The following is an 18948-nucleotide window of genomic DNA, read 5'->3' on the forward strand; positions in this document are numbered from 1 at the left end:
CGAAGAAGCTCAAGACAACATCTGTAGCTGGTGAAGGGAGGCCTCATTGCCCAGCTCTGGTGGTCCATCCAATAGCAATGACTTCTCAAATTGGTGCTGCCCCCATGGAGGTATGACCTTGTTACTCAGATTGGAGAATGGGACCAGCCTCATGCCAAGATGGGCCAAGGGGAGCCCAAGAAGTTGCCAGCATGACAGGCCTAGTATCCCTTTCTCGGGCTCATGTTTCTGTCAGGCTCAATGAGCTGGGATTAAGATGCTGGGATGAAGTCTGCTGAGATAGCTATGTTGCTGGCAGCTGTTTAAGACTCTAGATAGGCTTGGATGGAGTAGTCACAACGTGCGCGCATAAAAACAGAAGAACGGACCAGATACAGCACAAGACTTCTAGAAATTGCTAGCATATCACTGAAAAATGAAAACACTTTCTGTGAACCTGTAATACCCGTTCTTGAAGGAGGGTGCCTGTCGTACCTCCACGTGCATCAGAACTTAGCTAGTATCCTTGCAACTTAGAAGGCATGTGCACAGATTCATGAAGACACACCGGTGAGCTCTGCTGGAGATTTTAAACACTGTTGCTCACATTCTTAAAACCCAAACATTTACTTTTACAGCATGAAAGAGCAGCGTGCTTCCCGTTTTAATTCATAACCATCGTGCCCCATGTAGTAGATGGCAAGTAGCCACTCTGCTCTGGCACCACTGTTTACCTTTTTGTAATATTTTTGATTCCACGTGTATTTTATAATAATGGGTTTGGAACTTAAATACAGAAAGCATTTCAAGCCAAATATCTTAGACAGATAAGAAGAAATTCAGTTTAAAGATAGTTTTAAAAACCCAAGGAAAAAACTAACCACTATTTATTTCCTTCATTTATACCCTGCCTTTCTCCCCATTGGAAGACACAAAGCAGCTTACCAGTGCACTCCTAAACAGAGTTACTCCCCATTGAAATCAATGGGCTTAGACTGAAGCAGTTCTGCTTTGGATTGCACTGTACACTGTTCTCCTCTCCCATTTTATCCTCACAACAGCCCTGTGAGGTAGATTAGGCTGAGAGTATGCAACTGACTCAAGGTCACCCGGCAAATTCCCATAGCAAAGTAGGGATTTGAACCTGGGCCTTCTAGATCTGAGTCCGACAGCGTAACCAACACACCAGTTTCTGCACTGAATTATCAAAGCAAAAATTGAATAGTGCTTTCCATTAACCTGTTGGAAAGCCAATTCCTTCTCCAGAAAGACCAGTTCCTCCAACGGGAATATTCCCAGACCAGCTTTGCTTCTGACACCCGACTTTTAATTTGCATCATCATGACAACTCAAGCATCCAAAAACTACACACAAAAATGCCACTGTGCAAATGAGATTGACAGCTGTCCATACGCAAGCACCCGCTGCATCTCCCACTGGGTGGAACGGCCTGCCGAGGTGGTCAGGAAGGCTCCTTCGCTCATCTTTCCAGAAAAGTGTGTGAAATGGATCTCTCACAAGGGAATTTTGTTTGCTTCAACATCTATAAACAATTTTAGGCAGCTTTACAGCGTTGTTTATTGGAGATAGCCTAACTTTTATTACCTTCTTTTCTAATTTTGTCATCCAATTTTACAGAGTTGTTTATTGCATTATACTGTCTCTACTGAACTGTTGCTTTTTTAAAAAAAAACACACACACAAAAGTTGTGATTTGCTTTGAACCTCCATGAGAAAGGCAGGTTGTAAGGAAATAAATGCACTGGACTTCTGAGCACTTGCTCGTCAAAGGCGAACAAAACAAAAATCCAGGAGCACTTTAAACCGGAATGGTCAACGGAGCCTTTGGAGAAGACACACAGAGCATCTTTTGAGCAGGATGTCCCTGGGAGCTGCCAGCTTTGCCGTTTTGTGGGATTTGAAATATTGTGGATTGAGAAGTGTCAGAAGGGAGTGCTGAGATTCGTCTGCACCTGCAGCACAGACCTGTTCAGACATTACAGAGTTAAGAGACTTCCCTCCCTCCTATCAATTCTGTGTTTGTGATGCTTCCGTACTTCCTTTGTCTCTTGATCACCAATTTCAGTTCTAGAATTACGACAAGGCAAATCTATGCTGTTTGTTGTTTTTATAAAGTCTTTCCTATCTACTCCGTGGTCTTCTTTCTTCTTCTGCTACCTCCCCCCTCCCCTAGCCCAATACATCAGCATTTCCTTGCCGAGCACGACCGACCTAGCTAGCCCAGTCTATTCCAGCTCTCCCAAGTCTGTTAGCTGGGCAGGAAAAGATCCACTCATGATTTTGAACAGTAGAGATTCACAAGAGCGGATGCAGAGAACCTTTTTCCATGCCAGCACGTGCTTGGCCCTCCCTTCAAAGTTCCTTGGAGTACTGAGCCCGGGCCCTCCCTCAGTACAGAAGATGGGTATAGAACCCTTGAACATATGAAGCGGCTGTCCACTGAGCCTGGCCCTTGGTCATTATTGCCTGCTCTGACTGGCAGCAGCTCTCCAAGGTCTTAGGTCAAGGTCTTTCGCTTTACCTGCTCCCCAAACTCTTTTTTTTCAGTTTAAAGTTCTATTTATAACTCCCCAAACATTTTCAAGGGAGATGGGTGGGACTGGGCTTGGGACCTTCAGAGTGCAAAGCAGATGCTCTGTCAGTGAGCCATCCCTCCCCAAACGAAAGAACAATACTTAACACAAACCCACACCTTCCGGGTCAAGAGGCACCTTCTTCTTTGGCCATTGTCAACTCCTCCCACAGTATGGCTAGGGGTCATATTCGGCAGCAGCCTAATTGAAACTAGTTTAGAAGTTTATACCCCACTTTTCTCCCCAATGAGGGTCCAAAGCAGCTTCCAACATCATTCCCACCCCTACATTTTACCCCAACCACCATCCTGTGGGGTAGGTCAGGCTGAAAGAAACAGTGACAAGCCCGAAATGTCCTGGTGAACGTCTACTGCAAGAATGGGGATCATCATAATAACTGTGCTTATAAGTTGCTCTTCTGGACAGAATAGGGCCCCACTCAGAGCAGAGAACAAGGTCAGTGTTATTATCATCACCACAAAGCAGCTGGGGAGTAGGGGCTGAGAGGACTGGCTGACACAAGGCCACTTGCTGACCTCATGGCAGCTGTGGGAGTCGAACCAACAGAGTGCTGATTCACAGCCCGACCAACCTGGGTCTCGTAGATCTGAGTCTGACACCCTAACCTCTACACCACTCCGATGTAGCAGCTCTAGGGCTGTCTGCGTTGGTATGGCTGATCTCGGGGGAACCTTATTTAACCCCCTTGAAGTAGATGAGTGGGGCATAAAATGTAGGGAAACTAGGCAGTTTCTGGCCCTCGTTGCAGGGAAGGTCCGACGTGCGCCACTCTAGCAGAGGCCTGGTAGGCCCAGCGGCAGTTAGTTTCGTTTATTTAGTTTAGCAAGTTCACCCTGCTTATTCCCAAAGGGACTCAAAGCAACATACAACAATACCAAAATACAGTTCAAATAAACAAATACAGTTCAAATAAAGTAATAATTTAAACAGACAAAAATATTTACATAAATAGAACCAGCAAAAAAAAAACCACACACTGACAAGGGCCTGGGTGCACCAGGCTGGCTCATTCAGGACCACCGCAGGTCCCTGCAGACCCTGGGTCTGCCTTGGCTCAGCAGCCAAGGGAAACTTCTAGATCTTGACCTTCTTTCTTTCCCTCCCTGCACCGCGGAGGGAGCATAGCACTGCGTAGAGCAGAGGTCTGCCTTAAAACAGGGCACAGCTCAAGCAAGACATTCCCGGACACAGTAAGCCAGGACTCTGCTGCTACTGCGTCTCCCGCCCCCTGCCCCCCCCCAAACAGTTTTGTCAGGCTGATCCCAAAACACGGGACAAGATGCAGCTGCAGCCTCTTGACGCCAGGCAGAAGGAATGCTCGAACTACGGCCGTCAGCTTCAACACCCGGACTTATAAGGCACGGAGAAAGATCAAGCAAAGCTTGCAAAACAAACTTGTAGGAAAGAGGGAAACATTTGGAAGGTTCTAAATGGAGACGGAGCTGTGGGTGGGAGACTGCTGAACAGTGATGCCCAGAGAGAGCCAAGCAGCCTATTTTGGGTTGCCAGCTCCTCGTTGGGAAATCCCTGGAGATCTGGGGGGGGGGTGAAACCTGGAGAAAGTGGGGTTTGGGGAGGGAAAGGACCTTGGCATGGCATAATTCCATAGAGTCCACCCCCCAAAGTAGCCATTTTCTCCAGGTGAACTGATCTGTGGCCTGGAGATGAGTTGTAATTCCGGGAGATCTCCAGCCACTACCTGGAGGCTGGCAACCCTAGGCTCTTAACAGGGCACCTGTCTGACCAGATATCAGAAGTCTGATCCTGCAATAGTGGCACAGGGGTTTAAAGGGTTGAGCAATTGAGGTAGGGATCCAGTAATTTGAGTCTAGAGGTTCTCACACACCCATTTTGTACATCTGCACTCCTCTTTGGTCAGGGAAGACATTTCAAAGCCCAAAAATCTGGGCCTTGTCGAACAACTTGCATTGGATAGCCCATTATCCTTGAGGAACAGCTGCATTTAGACCCAGCCTAAAGGCTACCTTCTAGAGAATGAAAGTGTGGCTGCAAAAATACTCAAGCCCATAGCAGCACTTTCTTCTAAGAGGAGAAACCATAGCCACACCAGCATGCAGAAGAAAAGAAGAACGAGCTGCAAGGTGAAAAAATTCTATCCAAATTTTGTAGATCCCTACACATTTCGCTTAAAAGCTTCGTCAGGGAATCTTCTGGAAAGTAGTTCAAGTGTCACCTTGAAATGGCATACGTTTGGTTCTTCTTTCTTCTAAAAGGAAACAGAGAGGCAAATCCAAATCTATCAAGGCCAATACTGTCCTCTCTGACAGAGAATGGCTTTTGCCACTCCTTTTTTTTTATTTCATTTCACTTCATTTGTGCCCCGACTTTCTCCCCAATGGGGACTCAAAAGCAGCTTATATTGTTCTCTCCTCCATTTTAACCTAACAATAACCCTCCGAGGCAGGTTAGCCCAAGAAGATGTGACTGACCCAAGGAGACCAAGCAAGCTTTCATGCGCAGAGTGGGGATCCAACCTGGATCCCCCACATCCCACTCCAACACACCATCCTTAATTTTTTTTTTTAAACTGGAGATGTTGAAAAATGAAACCGAGGCTCTTCTACTGAACCCATCAGTGCGACTTCGCTGCCTACAGTACCGTTCAGCCGCCCATGCTGAGTGGCGCATGGGGAGCCAGGCATGTGTCGCACTGCACATCCTGCCTTGATGACTTGCGACAGTTGAAGCTTTTTAGGCAGCGAAGCATGAATGACGTTTTAACACACTGTGGGCATGAAGTGGCAGGTTGTACGGGTGTGGTGGGTCCCTCTCTTTTCAGGCACCCTTGAAAAGCTTGGCACTTGCAGTGGTACTCGCACAGCCCCATAAGGGAATCCAGATATCTGAGCAGTAGGTTTGTTTTGCGAGGAGGTGGTTTTTATGGCTGCCTCTGCCAAAGCTGAGAAGGAATCCAGCTGGAAGAGCTAAGTAGGAGGCCGGCTTCCCTAGCTGCTGAAAGGGGGAAAAAAAGTAGAGTCATTTAAGCATTTCCTCCTCTTGAAAGGAAAAGGGCTGTTCTAACATTAGTGCTAGGACACTCTGGCTGGAGCGGAAGTGTGCACTCTGAGCTATCTGGAAAAATTAAGGCCTGTTCCTGGTTCTCGCACGAAGAAAGAATCACATGGGCCCCGATGCCCTATGACTGGGGCTGGCTTCGATGCCAGAAATCCAGGCTTTGCATCAAAAAGGAACACCCAAGACTGTGCCCGAAACAAGGAACACAGAAAGCAACAGCTGTCTGCCTTTCTTAAACCAAAGACCGATTTTAAATGCACGGAGCTCTCTATCAGCTCATGGGATTCCAGAATACGACAGGCCCCTGCCCAGAGATCCCTCCATCCCCCTCGATCGTCATCTCCTACGAGCAGCTGAGGACTTCACTGTTTTGTTTGGCATTCCCTCACTGACCTTCCTTCCTGTCTAAGTGTTTTGTTGAATTGTTTTTAAAACAGATTTTTAAAAGGCTTGTTTTAACAGCATGGGGGAATCTAGTTAGGTGGAAAGGTGGCATAAAAGTCTTTTACACCAGTGCCTTTCATTTCCATCCATGACATATTTGCCTCAAAAGTGCCACATGCTGAGTTGATATTTCTATTGAGTCTTTGACCAGGACCTTTTGTGGTCAAGTACAGCCAGTTCTGGACCGCCCCTCCCATATCAGCATCTGGAATTTTTGCCCCCATGGTACGTCATTTTGCACTGAATTCTGCTCAGGTTTTGCATCAGCCTAAGTAATCTGAGGTCCTTTGCAAACTTGGCTACTCCTTCCCTAATCAGGAATCAGCCTATAAAATGGTCACTTCCAAAAAAACAGAATTCCAGGAGGCAGAGAACATTTTAACGAGGTATATATTGAAGCGGGAAAATAAAGAACACAAAACACAGTCAAGAATGAGCCGCCCAGCAAACTGCTTTAGCAAGAGCACCCCCCTCACATGTCCTCTCTCCAAGAGTACAGCACTTGGACTTTAAGTCAAGATAGACACTTCACGAACGCTGGACTTTTAAAGACAGCTTGTCAGTATTAGGACATGCAACTCTTTGCCCGAGCCAGGCAAAACCCTTTCGTATTCTCCATACATGGTCATTGTTTGCAGGAAAGCCGAGGAGGGGAGGGGAGGAGGGGGAGAGATGGTTAACATTTGCTTGCATAATGTGCAGTGCCTGTTACTGAGCTGCCCCTGCTAAAACGGAGTAATCTTATATTCTAGGTTAGGATGAGAGATTCCTTCTCAATGTGAAAGAGTCAGATGGTAGCCCATTATCTGGCTCTCTTCTCTCTAGCATGATGGCTCTCTGACATTTGCCAGATGTGGGTGCAATCCTGAATGAGACTGGCTTATGGCTGGAACAGCGGCCAGTACCCACCTGCGGGTCAAAGCCCAACCTATCCCCACTTTTGGTCTTTTCAGAACCAAGAAAAATTAGCCCTGCATGCGGCTTTTGCTCAACCCACTGTTCTTCAGGAATGCCTGCTGTACAGAAAAGCTTAATGGAGGTGGGAAGGAGGTGAAAAAGAGAGAGAAGGGACTTTAGGATTTAAAATTGCTTCCACGGGCAGCAACAGTACTGTGCATTTTCACATCCGCAGCAAGTGTTGCTTACAGTCCAGGGACATTTCAAAGACTAACTTTATTCTAGAACAAGAGGAGTTAGCCGTGTTAGTCTGTAGTTGCAAAATAGTGAAGAGTCCAGTAGCACCTTTAAGACTAACCAACTTTACTGTAGCATAAGCTTTCGAGAGCCACAGCTCTCTTCGTCGGATGCAGGTGCACCTGACGAAGAGAACTGTGGTTCTCAAAAGTTTATGGTACTATAAAGTTGGTTAGTCTTAAAGGTGCTGCTAGACTCTTTACTACTCTAGAACAAGTTAAGTCTTTAGAATGCCACTGGACTGTTTTATTATGCTGCTATAGATTAACCCAAGAGTTATTATAAAACACAGGTAACGGGACCGATCCGTTCGGATTGAAGTGTTCTTGATTTTGGGAGGCAAGCATATTAATGTTTTGCCATGATGCATTTATTCTTCAAGCCAGGGGTGAAGAGGCAGCCACGTTTTGCGTATGAACAGGGCAGTCAACATGAACCAGGCCAAAGAAGAAGAAACATCCCGAAAACATGAGAGCATAAGGTAAGGAGCAAGACGTTGCTCTTCTCACCTGTTCCGTTTAAGAAGAGACCACATTGTAGTTCAGAACAGGGGGAACATGTTAATTGCCTTTCTGCATCTAGTTAGGGCAAATTCTTTTTTACAAGCAATTATGCAGTTGTTCAGATGCATCCACCCACCTTATTTTAAGGGGTTAGACTGGACCCTGGTTCCAGTTTACCTTATTAAAAAAAAAGAAGGGTTAATATTGTGGTCCAAGAACATTCCGTGGTTCCTCAGAAGCGACAAACTTGCGATATTTATCGAAATCCCTATAGTCCAAAGGGAGGTTAGAATTCTGGGGCAACAAGGCCATGCTCATGTACATGCGCAATGTGTTGCGATATATAAACAGCCAACAATAAGGTACATTTGCACATCACTGGCTGAGTGAGCGTTAATTGCAAGCTTGGCTCAGAATGAGTTTCTTTCAAGCACAAGTTCTGCTAGGCAGCTCCTCTTTAAAATAAAAATCAAGGAGAAGCTACAGAAAAGTCCTCCGAGTTTTGTTCCTCACTTGCCCAAGAAAAATATTTCATATTTGACCCAAGCCATTTTATCCTAGATTAAAATGCTATAGTGAACTTCTCCCCCCTCCCCCCCATTTTTTCTTAGCAAATGAATACGTACTAGTCCTAAGCAATACCAGAAAAATTTTCTCAAAAAACATTTCCATATACAAATATTTTTAGATAAGATCGACAATGCAATAGAACCAGATTGCTGTATGAGTTGTTGGTGGAGACTACCCTCAAGTCATAGCTGACTTATGGCGACCCCTAGTGGAGCTTTCATGGCAAGAGACTAACAGAAGTGGTTTGTCACTGCCTGCCTCTGCAACCCTGATCTTCGTTGGAGGTCTCCCATCCAATTACTAACCAGGGCTGACCCTGCTTAGCTTCTGAGATCTGACGAGATCAGGCTCACCTATGAGTTACATGTGGCAAAATAAAGGGTGTTTAATATTTGTGGTGTTCACTTCTGGATCTGCACTGCTGTTGCCCAACAGACTGTGCCACACAGCCAGGAAAATCCTGCTTCAAACGTCTGCATAAGCCATGAAGCTCCATGGAGGGTCTTAGGCCAATCACCATCTTTCAGCCTAGCCTCCCTCACCGGGTTGTTGTGAGGATAAAGTAGAGCAGGGAGGGAAACGAGAAGGGGCAACCTTATTTGCCATGTGAAAGAAAAGCAGCAGGAAGTCTGCCAGCTCTTTTCCAAGCCATTACTGCCTAATAGTTAATTTCATAAGGATCAGGGTGGCTGGCAACTATTCTGCCTAAAATTTGACAGAGCACCTTAGATAACCTCGCTGTATTCAAGATCCAACCTACGAGTTGACACTTGTAGGCTGGGCCAAGGGCACCTCTGTTCTAATTCTCCACCAAGCTGAGGTAGCAACAGTTAACCTAGTTAATGTTTACACCCGAGTTTGGGCCATCTCCCGTTCCCAAGGCAAGGCAAAAACATTTGCAGACCCCAGGGCTGCTGAGCCAGAAGCCACGGCCCCTGTTCACCATGCATTTGCTTTCAGGAAAGAGGGATCACTTGCCGTTGTACGGAAAACCTGTTGTTTTAGGCTTTGCCAGCCCTTTCTGGAGTTTACCATGAAGGTTCTTCTGGCAGACTTCTTCCCCTCCAGTGCCCTCTGCCCAGACTTGGAACTAAAGAGCTCAATTGCTCTCCAGCTGCAGATAGAAGGATCCCTCACTGTCTCATGCCCATGAAAGCTGTGATCTGCTTAAACAGTATAAAGACGTTAGATCAATGGGAAAAAAGATGCCTCCATTTAATTGGGCAACAGATTTTTTTAAAAAAGTAAGAGCTGAAGGTAACGAACTTCATCTTCAGAGGTGTTCCCTGCTCTCCTACAGGAGGGGCATATTCCTCCCCCACCCCGCCCAGAGGCAGAGGCCTGCTTCCCATGTATGAATCATCTTGAAACGAAGGTACGCTCTTTGCTACAGAACTATTGTTTGTGCACCTGTTTAATGTGAAAACCACACAAGTGAGAATTCCTCTCGTGCAGTCCTTTTCTCCTGCAAATGCGGAAATGCTCACAAAATGGAGCATTCGAGGGGGAAGGGAATTCCCTGGGTTTTCCTTCATCATCCCTTCGTACCGACCATTCACCTTCTTTCTGAGCCACATAAATTTTGAAATGGCCCTAACGCCGGACACCCCAAGGCAAAGCAACAACATTTGCAGACCCCCCCAGGGTCAGAAATTCCCTTGTCCACAGCCCTTGTGCATTTCTGCAGAGACCTCCACGGTTCACAGAAGCCCATTAAAATCCAGATTGCAGCTCAGCACCATAGATTCAGAGTTGGACTGCCAGCTTGGAGATCTCTCAGAATTACAACTTTTCTCCAGAGATCAGTTCCCCTGGAGAAAATGGCTGCTTTGGAGACGGAACTCCAAGGCATTATACCTTGGTTGAGGAATCACTCCCCAGAATTTCCCAACCTGGAGTTGGCAACTCTAATTCAGAGGCATGCTGAAGTGGGTGTCGGTTTTTCTAGGCAGCTGTGCCACCCAGCTCACCTGTGTTTTAGACTCTGTTGGTGTGCAACTTGCCAGAGGAGTAAAAGCCTGGTGTGCCACTACGATAGAACTCGCAAGGAGTCAAGAGGAGCAAAAGGTTAGAAGATGAGAATTCCTCGTGCAGACAGCTGCCCATTTCAAGAAAGAGCTGCAACGATGGCACTACCACTCAAATCTTATTCCTTGTTAATCTGCATTTGTTGGATCAAGCTATCATCTTTAACAGCTTCAAGGAAATCACAAACGAACTACACTCTGTGGCACATGTGTGACACTTTGAAATGAACTACAGTCCGTGGTGCATTAAAAAGAACACATTTGTTCTATTATTAGATTCATTTCTAGTCCACCTTTCTTGTTGGGATGCAAGGCAGATTACAAATATGCTAAGAACGAGTACAAGCTTTTTGCGCCTTACAATCTGCTTTGTCGGGATGTAGATAATGCATGCCTTTATTTACATTTTGCTCACAGCAGATGCTTTCAGAGCTGTGGAAGATCCAGGTAACAGCTGTCGAAGCACAAAAGCAGCCGTCTGCACTGCATCCAGTCTTTGTCGAGGCAGCACAATTCCCCTCCTGCTCTATACATAACGAATTTTGCAACAAGAAGAGATGCCTTCTATGACCTGTACAAGTCATAAAAATCAGCACAGCTTTGCAGGAAAAACCACTATCCCCAGCCCCCCATTCAGAGATCCATATTCCCACCTTTTTTCCATCAAAAAATTTCAGGGGAGCTTACGGTGGGCTTCATCCAGAAACCAACCAGACCTACACATGCCTAAGGTTCAGCCAGATGGATGTATCACAGCCTTCAAGCCACATCCTGAGGCTCAAGGTATTTTAGCAGGCATTGACCAAACACCTGCATGTAACCTGCATAGCCATCATTGCTAGAAACAAACTGTGAAAAAAAAGTTAGTCAAGCGGCAGGTTTACAGGACACAGTTTCTAACTTCCAAATTCCAGAATGCCTCCCTCCGTTCTTAGATCACTAGTAATACACATTTTGGAGAAGGAAGAGGCTGGGCTGGCTGCTGGTACCTTGCAAAGCAGAGGGTGCCTTCTGAATTGCACCTGCAAAGCACGGTTTGGGGTTTCCCCCCTGCTCTTGGTGCTGCTAGCACCATCTTGGAAAGTAACCGAGTTCATCTCAGGAAGCATTGCTAATATCAGGGAAGATGAAAGGTTCTCAGAGGGATACACTGATGTAGGCCTATTCCTCAGCTCTCTGCCTGGGATCACCGGAAAATGGAACCGTGTAGTGCCAACGGTCCGCACAGTGACGCAGCCGGGCAACTGCTTCCAGGCACAGAGACTGTTGCCTCAACACAGACCCACATTTTTACAATGGCACCAGAATGGCCAAACTAGGCCTCCTGGAACGCTGACCCAAGGCCACTGGGCCTACTTCCAAACAACATAAAGACAACCAGAAAAAGGGGAGGGGTATATCTGATTCATTAACTATATTAATAGAGTGCTTTGTATGAATAGATACCACTGAGGAAGGCCCTTGGGCTGGAACACATCTGGTTTTGGTTCTATACATGCGGAGATAAAATGTACTAACATACCTGCATGTGTGAGTTTACTATGCATGCACACACACACACACACACACACACACACACACACACACACACACACACACACACACACACACACACACACACACACACACACACACACACACACACACACACACACACACACACACACACACACACAAGGGTATGGTACTTATATGTTGAGCCACGCTGTTGATGTTTTTAATCATACTTATGCACTTTTATTTGTTGAATTAAATTATATACCGTTATTATAATTATTTGTATTTCATTTTTAGTTACACTTAATAATTCACTTTTCTTCTTCCAAGCCCCTCCTAAGGAAAAAGACAATCTTCCCACAAAAACTAGGGCCAAATCTTTAATTCTCATCTCAGCAGAAGCAAAGATCCTTGCTAGCATATCCCCTTCTTCCGCTCCACTATCTTCCTGAACTTTAGCTGTTTAGATTGTAACCCTCTTGGGGAAGGGACCCATATCTTTACTTATGCAAAGCCCTGTATTATTCCTCCTACAGCAACATACATAGCTAACCACACGCCTGGCTCAGAACCAGAATGGATGGGCCTCCTCAGATGACCAAAGATCCAGAGGAGTTAGCCGTGTTAGTCTGTAGTAGCAAAATAGTAAAGAGTCCAGTAGCACCTTTAAGACTAACCAACTTTACTGTAGCACAAGCTTTCAAGAGCCACAGCTCTCAAAAGCTTATGCTACAATAAAGTTGGTTAGTCTTAAAGGTACTTATGACCGAAGAATCCTGCGTGTTCAGCCTTACTGATTCTCTTCCGGAGAATGTGGCAGTAACAAACCCAGCTTCTCTGTGATCGAGTACCGGTTTGCACCCAAGTTTGAGTGAGCTGTGCTCATGACGTTTGGCCAGAACGCACATTGGTGTCAGAACTAGGGGACAAAAAGAGATGGATTCTAAGACAAAATTTTCCATGGTAAAACCTTCTGGAAATATTTTTAGGCACCTCAAAGCTAAGCACTGTAAGATGAATGAATAATCCAAAACTGGAGTCTCACCTGCTGGGTTGCAAGCTCCTGTTGAGACACAATTTTTTTGCAACGTTCTGAAGGGATACGCTGCGGGAGTGTGTGCACTCACAGCGCCATACCTCCTGAGAGCAGCAACAGAAAGGAAATGTGGTGGGGTCACTCAGACTTGGAGAATAGCGTACGTAGACTCGGAGACCTTCTTGCCCCATCTAGTCGGAGGGAATAAAGTATATGCCCTCCTGTCCAATGTCACCTTCCATATCCCACATATTTTTCCGGTAAAAACACTTTGGAGACGGTGAAATGGTCTAAATTATGTTCTGCTATGCTTCTTGTTTCTATATTTATATATTTATATAGATGTGGTATTTTAAACTGTGGTATGTAGTATTTTATGTTTTTAATGGTAATAATGGCTTGAACTGTGTAATGTTTTAAGCCTTGTTGTGATCCGCCCTGAGCCCGCTGGTGTGGGGAAGGTAGAGTATAAATTGAATAAATTAAAAATTAAATTAAAATCTAAGCTCCCCCCTGCCCTTTCCTTCAGCAAGGCCACCCTCCATGGGTCTTCTAATTCTCTTGGAGCGCTTGAAGAGCAGAGCATCACTTCCCCACTGGTGAAGTCATAATTCAGGCTCCTCCCCTTCCTGTCATGAGTTGCAACCACGTGGCTTCCTATCACACAAGGTTCTATGCTACCATCTCAATGTTCCTGGTTGGTTATCTTGCAAGGCTGAATTCCACTGATCCGGATACTACAATTCATCTTGGTTTATCCCTTTTTTTCCTAAAAAGATGGGCATGACTCAAATCTAGGATAGCACATGAAGTGTGAAACAGTGTTGGGGGGGGGGGGTGTCACTCCTTCCCCTTCCATGATATTCTCTTGTACATAGACATACACTGTACACAACACGTACAGTACCCTATTTAATTTATAGGGAAGGGTAGAGTAACGAACGATGGACAACTCCCCCCCTTTTATCACAGTGTCAAGATCAAACTGACAGTGCCCCCATTTGGGAGGGTTAATTCAATTCACTTAGCCAGGGAAGTGCATTCACTGAATGGCACACAGAATCTCTACTGGGGGAGGCAGTCAGGAGATAGAAAGACGGCTGCATCGATTTTAAAAAACAGAGCAGTCATGTGGCTCGGCCCTTTCCATTTGCACTCTTAAGTGAACCATGTTTGGGGCCTATTTTTGGAACTTTTTTTTTTTTTTTTAAAGGATACTTGCCAGATCACAGTCACACTGAATCGGGGAAGTTACAGCTCTCTGGCAAAGTTTTGCACACCAAGAGGGAAAAGTTCAGTCCCAAGCACTTCCAATTAGAGGCAGTCAGGCAGCCGCACTTGGGAAGTCCTTCGACCAAGACACACCTTGAAGAAATGCTGGCGCTGCAGGTCTACACGACAAGTAGCCCACGTCTGCATAACGTCAGAAGCCGTTTTAGTCCTAGCCTATGAGCTGAACCTTGAAATTACACGTCACGCAGCAAAATGAGGGACCGCAGCCCAAGGACGGGGATGACAGCAACTCTGTCCTACTCTGGCTGGCAGCAGCTCTCCAGAGTCTGAGGTCAGGGTTGTTACTATTATTTACCACCTAATCCTTTCGAAAGGAGACTGAACCTGGAACCTTCTTCAAACCAATATGGTGCTTTGCACTGGAAAGAGTCTGTGCTTCGGTGGTAGAGCCCCTGCCTGGCAGAAGGTCCCAGAGGTAATCCCTAATTAAAGGACTTCAGGCAGCCAGCTTCAGTAAAGACCTTTCTCTGCACGAGCAACTGGAGAACAGCTGCCAGTGCATATACCAACGGCTTGACTCTGTATAACAGAAGAATTACAAATTCACTTGACACAAACATATCTTAGCAATGAACTCCTCACATAGAAACTTGTATTTGCTTACAGAACTGCATTCCAAAATGCACATCCGTACCTCTTAACATCTCCGGCTTCCTACATGACCATCGCTATATTCTTCTCACCCCAGAAGAACGGGGAGGGAGTTAGATCTGAGTTATCCATGTGCTGGGAAGGAAGTTAGAAGTGCAACAAAGGCCATGTTACGCCAAGTACTGGCATCTTTGTTAACCTGGCTTAACGATGACTTGCTGTTAAACGGCATCTCGAGACTCCCATTCCATTTGGGCCGCAACTGACTGACACAGCCAAACCTCTGGAATCAGCGCTAAGAGGTAATGAATGTTAAGCGAGACCAAGAATGCGCCTAGCGTAAGAAGGGGGGGGGAACCCTGCCTCTCTCCTTACAACTGAAAATGATTTGGGAAGAAGTATCATTCTCAGTGGAGTCTTTACCGCAGGGGTGGGCTTGTGCAGCCTATTTATTTTTTTACTAGAATCTTTGCGGTTTACCAATGCGTTTTACATTTCCAAAGCAAGCGTGGAATATTCAGGATTTGTTAACATTAGCTAACAGCAGATACATGTGCTAACTTTCATAAGGAGTACAACAATCTCCACCTATTCAACCAGTCTTCACAGGAAGGCCTGTGGCAGGCAGGTGCTGCTGGGGGGGGGGGGGGAATACACCAATACCCAGTCTATTCGCAATTAACATTTCACCCAATTCTGCCTAACTGCACCAGACAACTCACAATAATTAACAATGACCACTATCCAGGGTTCACACAGTAACATAAAAGAGGACCTTCTATTTCATTTTCCTAGAGTTTCATCCAACAATGCGCACATTTTAGGTCCTGTTGGTGAGTCAAGACTCAGTGTGCAGCTCAAATTCTAAACGTTGTGTTATTCTGCATATCGTTTAGTGAGCTTCACCCCTAATGAACTGCACGATTATTGTAGAAATTGATGGCTCTACATTGCCAGTCTGCAGACAGCACCCTGGTGAGCTATGGAAGCGGGGCACATTTTTTTCTTGGGGTGTACCGATAAAGCAGCTAATGCTTACAGATTTTTTCAAGCAAAATGCTTTACAGGTTATACTAGGAACTTAATCTTGAAGTTCCCCCTAAATCATATGCACGGGGTGCAGACAGGCACGCAAACCTGTAAGTCCTTTGGTCGATATTAAGGTATGCAATGCAGTAGGGTTAGTATTGCTACGGCATTCGATCAGATACGTAGGGAGACCCCAGCACATGGAAGAGCAAAGAAGAGATGGGATGCCCTATTGCATGATCCATTTCATATAAACTGCTTCCAAGAAAGGCTCTGGGGGAATGATCATTTTCAAGATTCAAACACTGAGGAGGTTATCAGATCAGCCATCATTGCGTATATGAATCGTGACAAATTCACATGCCTTTTAGAAAGCTTGGAATTAGGACTAGAATGGCCGCCATTCTGCGCCATGAAAGCTACACGGCCATTTCTAGAGAGTTGGGGGGGGGGGGTGGAGTGATCTGTTGTGGCCCTGGGGAACTGAGATTCTCCCTGTACTTCAAGATCCGCATATGCAAAATGGAGGTAACGTGGCTTTATATGAGCAGCTACGCTACACTGGCATAGGCTATAAACACAACACTTAAACCGTTACTCAAAATGGACATTCTCTATAGATAACCAATGCTGCATGGCAATCCACAGGCTATGTGACATTTAGAAGTCCACACTGGCCACTCCTTAAGAGGCTCAGCCCTATTTGCAAGGAACTGGGAACAAAGACTCAAATTCAAGAGGTTCCGTATGGAACGGGGATGCCAGCAGAGCGCATGGGAAACCAGCCCCACGTGCTGCCCACCTCTGCAAAGCTCCCTAACCCCCTAAATCAGGTATAACTGTTCTCATAGAGCCAATGCCACACCTTAGATCTGAAAAACCCTGATTATTCCTCAAGCAGCAGAGAAGCCGAGCCGAGCAGAAGCACTCATGCGCTCTCCAGTAGACATGGATAGATCTTTGGCCACGGAGCAGTTTCCAATACCACAGTTTGTCCTAGGTCAGGCCATCCACTGGTTATTTAAACGCACAAGCTAGGACACAAAATGAGCAAAAAATTGGTCTCCGGTCTTGGCAACCCAGGGCATTCTTGGATAGCAGCAGCCACGGGCAAGAGGACGCCAGCAAAAGGGCTCCACACCTGGACAGAAAAGCTTGGAGCGCCTCTCTCAAAAGGTAGGGACGACTCTCCCCGCCAACTCAAGGCTCCAGAATTCCACCCGCCCAGCAGAGAGAGGGGACCACAGAGAACTTTGCCCCGGCATACTGAGGAGGCACCTTTGCCGCACGGCTGGTCTTCCCAATGGGCTTCACCCACTGCCCAATTCTCTTATTCGGAGACCTTTGGGAGCATGAGGATTAAGGCCAGGGAGAGCAAACCCAAGGGTAAGAGGCCGCTTTGGCTTTTGCAAAGGGAGGAAAAGAGAAAAGCTGAGGAGGTGGCTCGACTATACAACCACCACCCCGTGGAGGAACCGGGCATTCAAGTGCCAGGGAGCAAGGGCAAGATGGAGTCCGGTCGCAGCGGCTCTCTGAGGTGCAACTGGACCGAATCTTGCTCTTCTGTTGCAGACCAGCACCTGAAACCAGGGGGGAAGCTGAGGCAAGGCAAAGACCCCCGAGGCCAGCTCCACACCCACCCACCGCAGAAGAACTGCTTGCCCTGCCCAGCCCGGGCGCGCTGCCCTCCCAGCCCCGACGGCAGGCCTGCTGCGCCCTACCTCTTCCTCGAGGGTGGTGCTGCTGTGCTCGTTTTCCTTGGGCAGGTTGCTCATGGTGGGCGTGGGGCGGGCGCGGGGCAGGCCGGGGGCTCGCGTGCTGGTCCGGGCCGGGGGTCTCTTCCAGCCCTTCCCTCCTTCCTCGGGGAGGACGAGGGGCTGCCCGAGGCGGCGTGCGAGACGGTGGGGCAGGTGCCTGGTGCGAGCCGGGGAGGGTCCCGAGGTGCGGTGCGCTGTGCGGTGGGCGTCGAGGGGGCGAGGCGCGCCTATTTCTGCCGGGCTCCCATCCGGCTGGCCGCGCGCCGCCGGCCAATGAGCGGCCAAGGGCTGCCAACGAGCTGCAGCTGCCGGGCCCGCGATGGCGCGCACGGCCAGGAGCGCACGGCACAGCCCGGCCCGGCCGGGGCGGGGCTGGCCGCGCTGGGCTGGGCAGGGCCGGCCGGCCCCCCGCCCGCATCACCGTCTCCCGGGGAACCGGGCAGCCAATCCCGCCCCTGCAAAAGTCCCCCGGCCCTCGACGGGCGGCGCCCCCCCGCCCCTCCTCCTTGGCTCCTCCGCGAAACTTTTGAAACTTTGATGAACTCGCCCGCGTGAACTTTCTTAAAGGGGCCGCGCGGCGTTGCCTCGCCTGGCTCCTCTGGGGGGGGGGGGCGGAGGGCGGTCCGGGGAGGGAGATGCGCCCCCCAAGGGGACGCGCGCTCTTTGCGGGGATGCCGCGGTCCGAACGAGGGGGGGGGGGGACTTCTGATGGGGTGGGGAGGAGAGGGAACTGCAAAGGGCGCAAGAGGGCGTTCACTTGTGTTGCCAATCCCCAGGCGTGGCCTGGAGATCTCCTGGAATTGCAGTTCCCGTGGAGCAAATGGCAGTTTTGGAAGGGGGGGGGGCTCTATGGCATTACATCTCCACCCAGCTTCTTCCCCTGCCCCAAATCAGCATTCCCCGGGCACTGTCTCCAAACCTCCAGGAATTTCCCAAACTAGAACCGGCAACCCTATTCGGAGCTTGGAGGAAGATCGGCTACGGTTTGCGCTCTGGGGAGCAAACGCCGCAATGGGGGGAGTCCTGATTGAGGCGCTCCCTCCTCGCTGGCAAGCCCAGCCCATCCCTTTAAGACTCCGATCCGGAGCAGCGCTTGTTCCGCCGCGCAGCGCTTTGCTGCGCTTCGTTGTTCTTTTAAATCTGAATTCAGTATTAGGCGCTGGACACGAACCGCGGGAGGGCTTGGCTAACTCGACGCCCCGTTGCAGGAAGCTGGCCGAGGCGGACGGGGCTTTTCCTGGAAATGAGAATAATGAAAGGGAACCTGGGAGAGGGGCGGTTGGGGTGCCCCCTCCCCAAACTGCCAGATCCGACCCTTGGTAAAGTCGCCGTCTGACAGTCAGCAAAGAGAAACACCCGCCCCCCGCCCCTGCCAAA

General features: G+C 47.9%; 1 protein-coding gene across 1 annotated transcript in view; it reads right to left on the reverse strand.

The window, feature by feature from the left end:
- RBPMS2 (RNA binding protein, mRNA processing factor 2) overlaps positions 1 to 17914 on the reverse strand; it is a 33341-nt gene extending 15427 nt beyond the window's left edge. Inside the window, exon 1 of the mRNA XM_055002697.1 lies at positions 17536 to 17914. Coding sequence (XP_054858672.1) covers positions 17536 to 17589 — 54 coding nt within the window. The 5' untranslated portion in view covers positions 17590 to 17914. The remainder of the gene's footprint in view (positions 1 to 17535) is intronic.
- Between the last annotated feature and the right edge of the window lie 1034 nt (positions 17915 to 18948).

Source organism: Eublepharis macularius, chromosome 18, assembly GCF_028583425.1.
Source record: "Eublepharis macularius isolate TG4126 chromosome 18, MPM_Emac_v1.0, whole genome shotgun sequence".
NCBI lineage: Eukaryota > Metazoa > Chordata > Lepidosauria > Squamata > Eublepharidae > Eublepharis > Eublepharis macularius.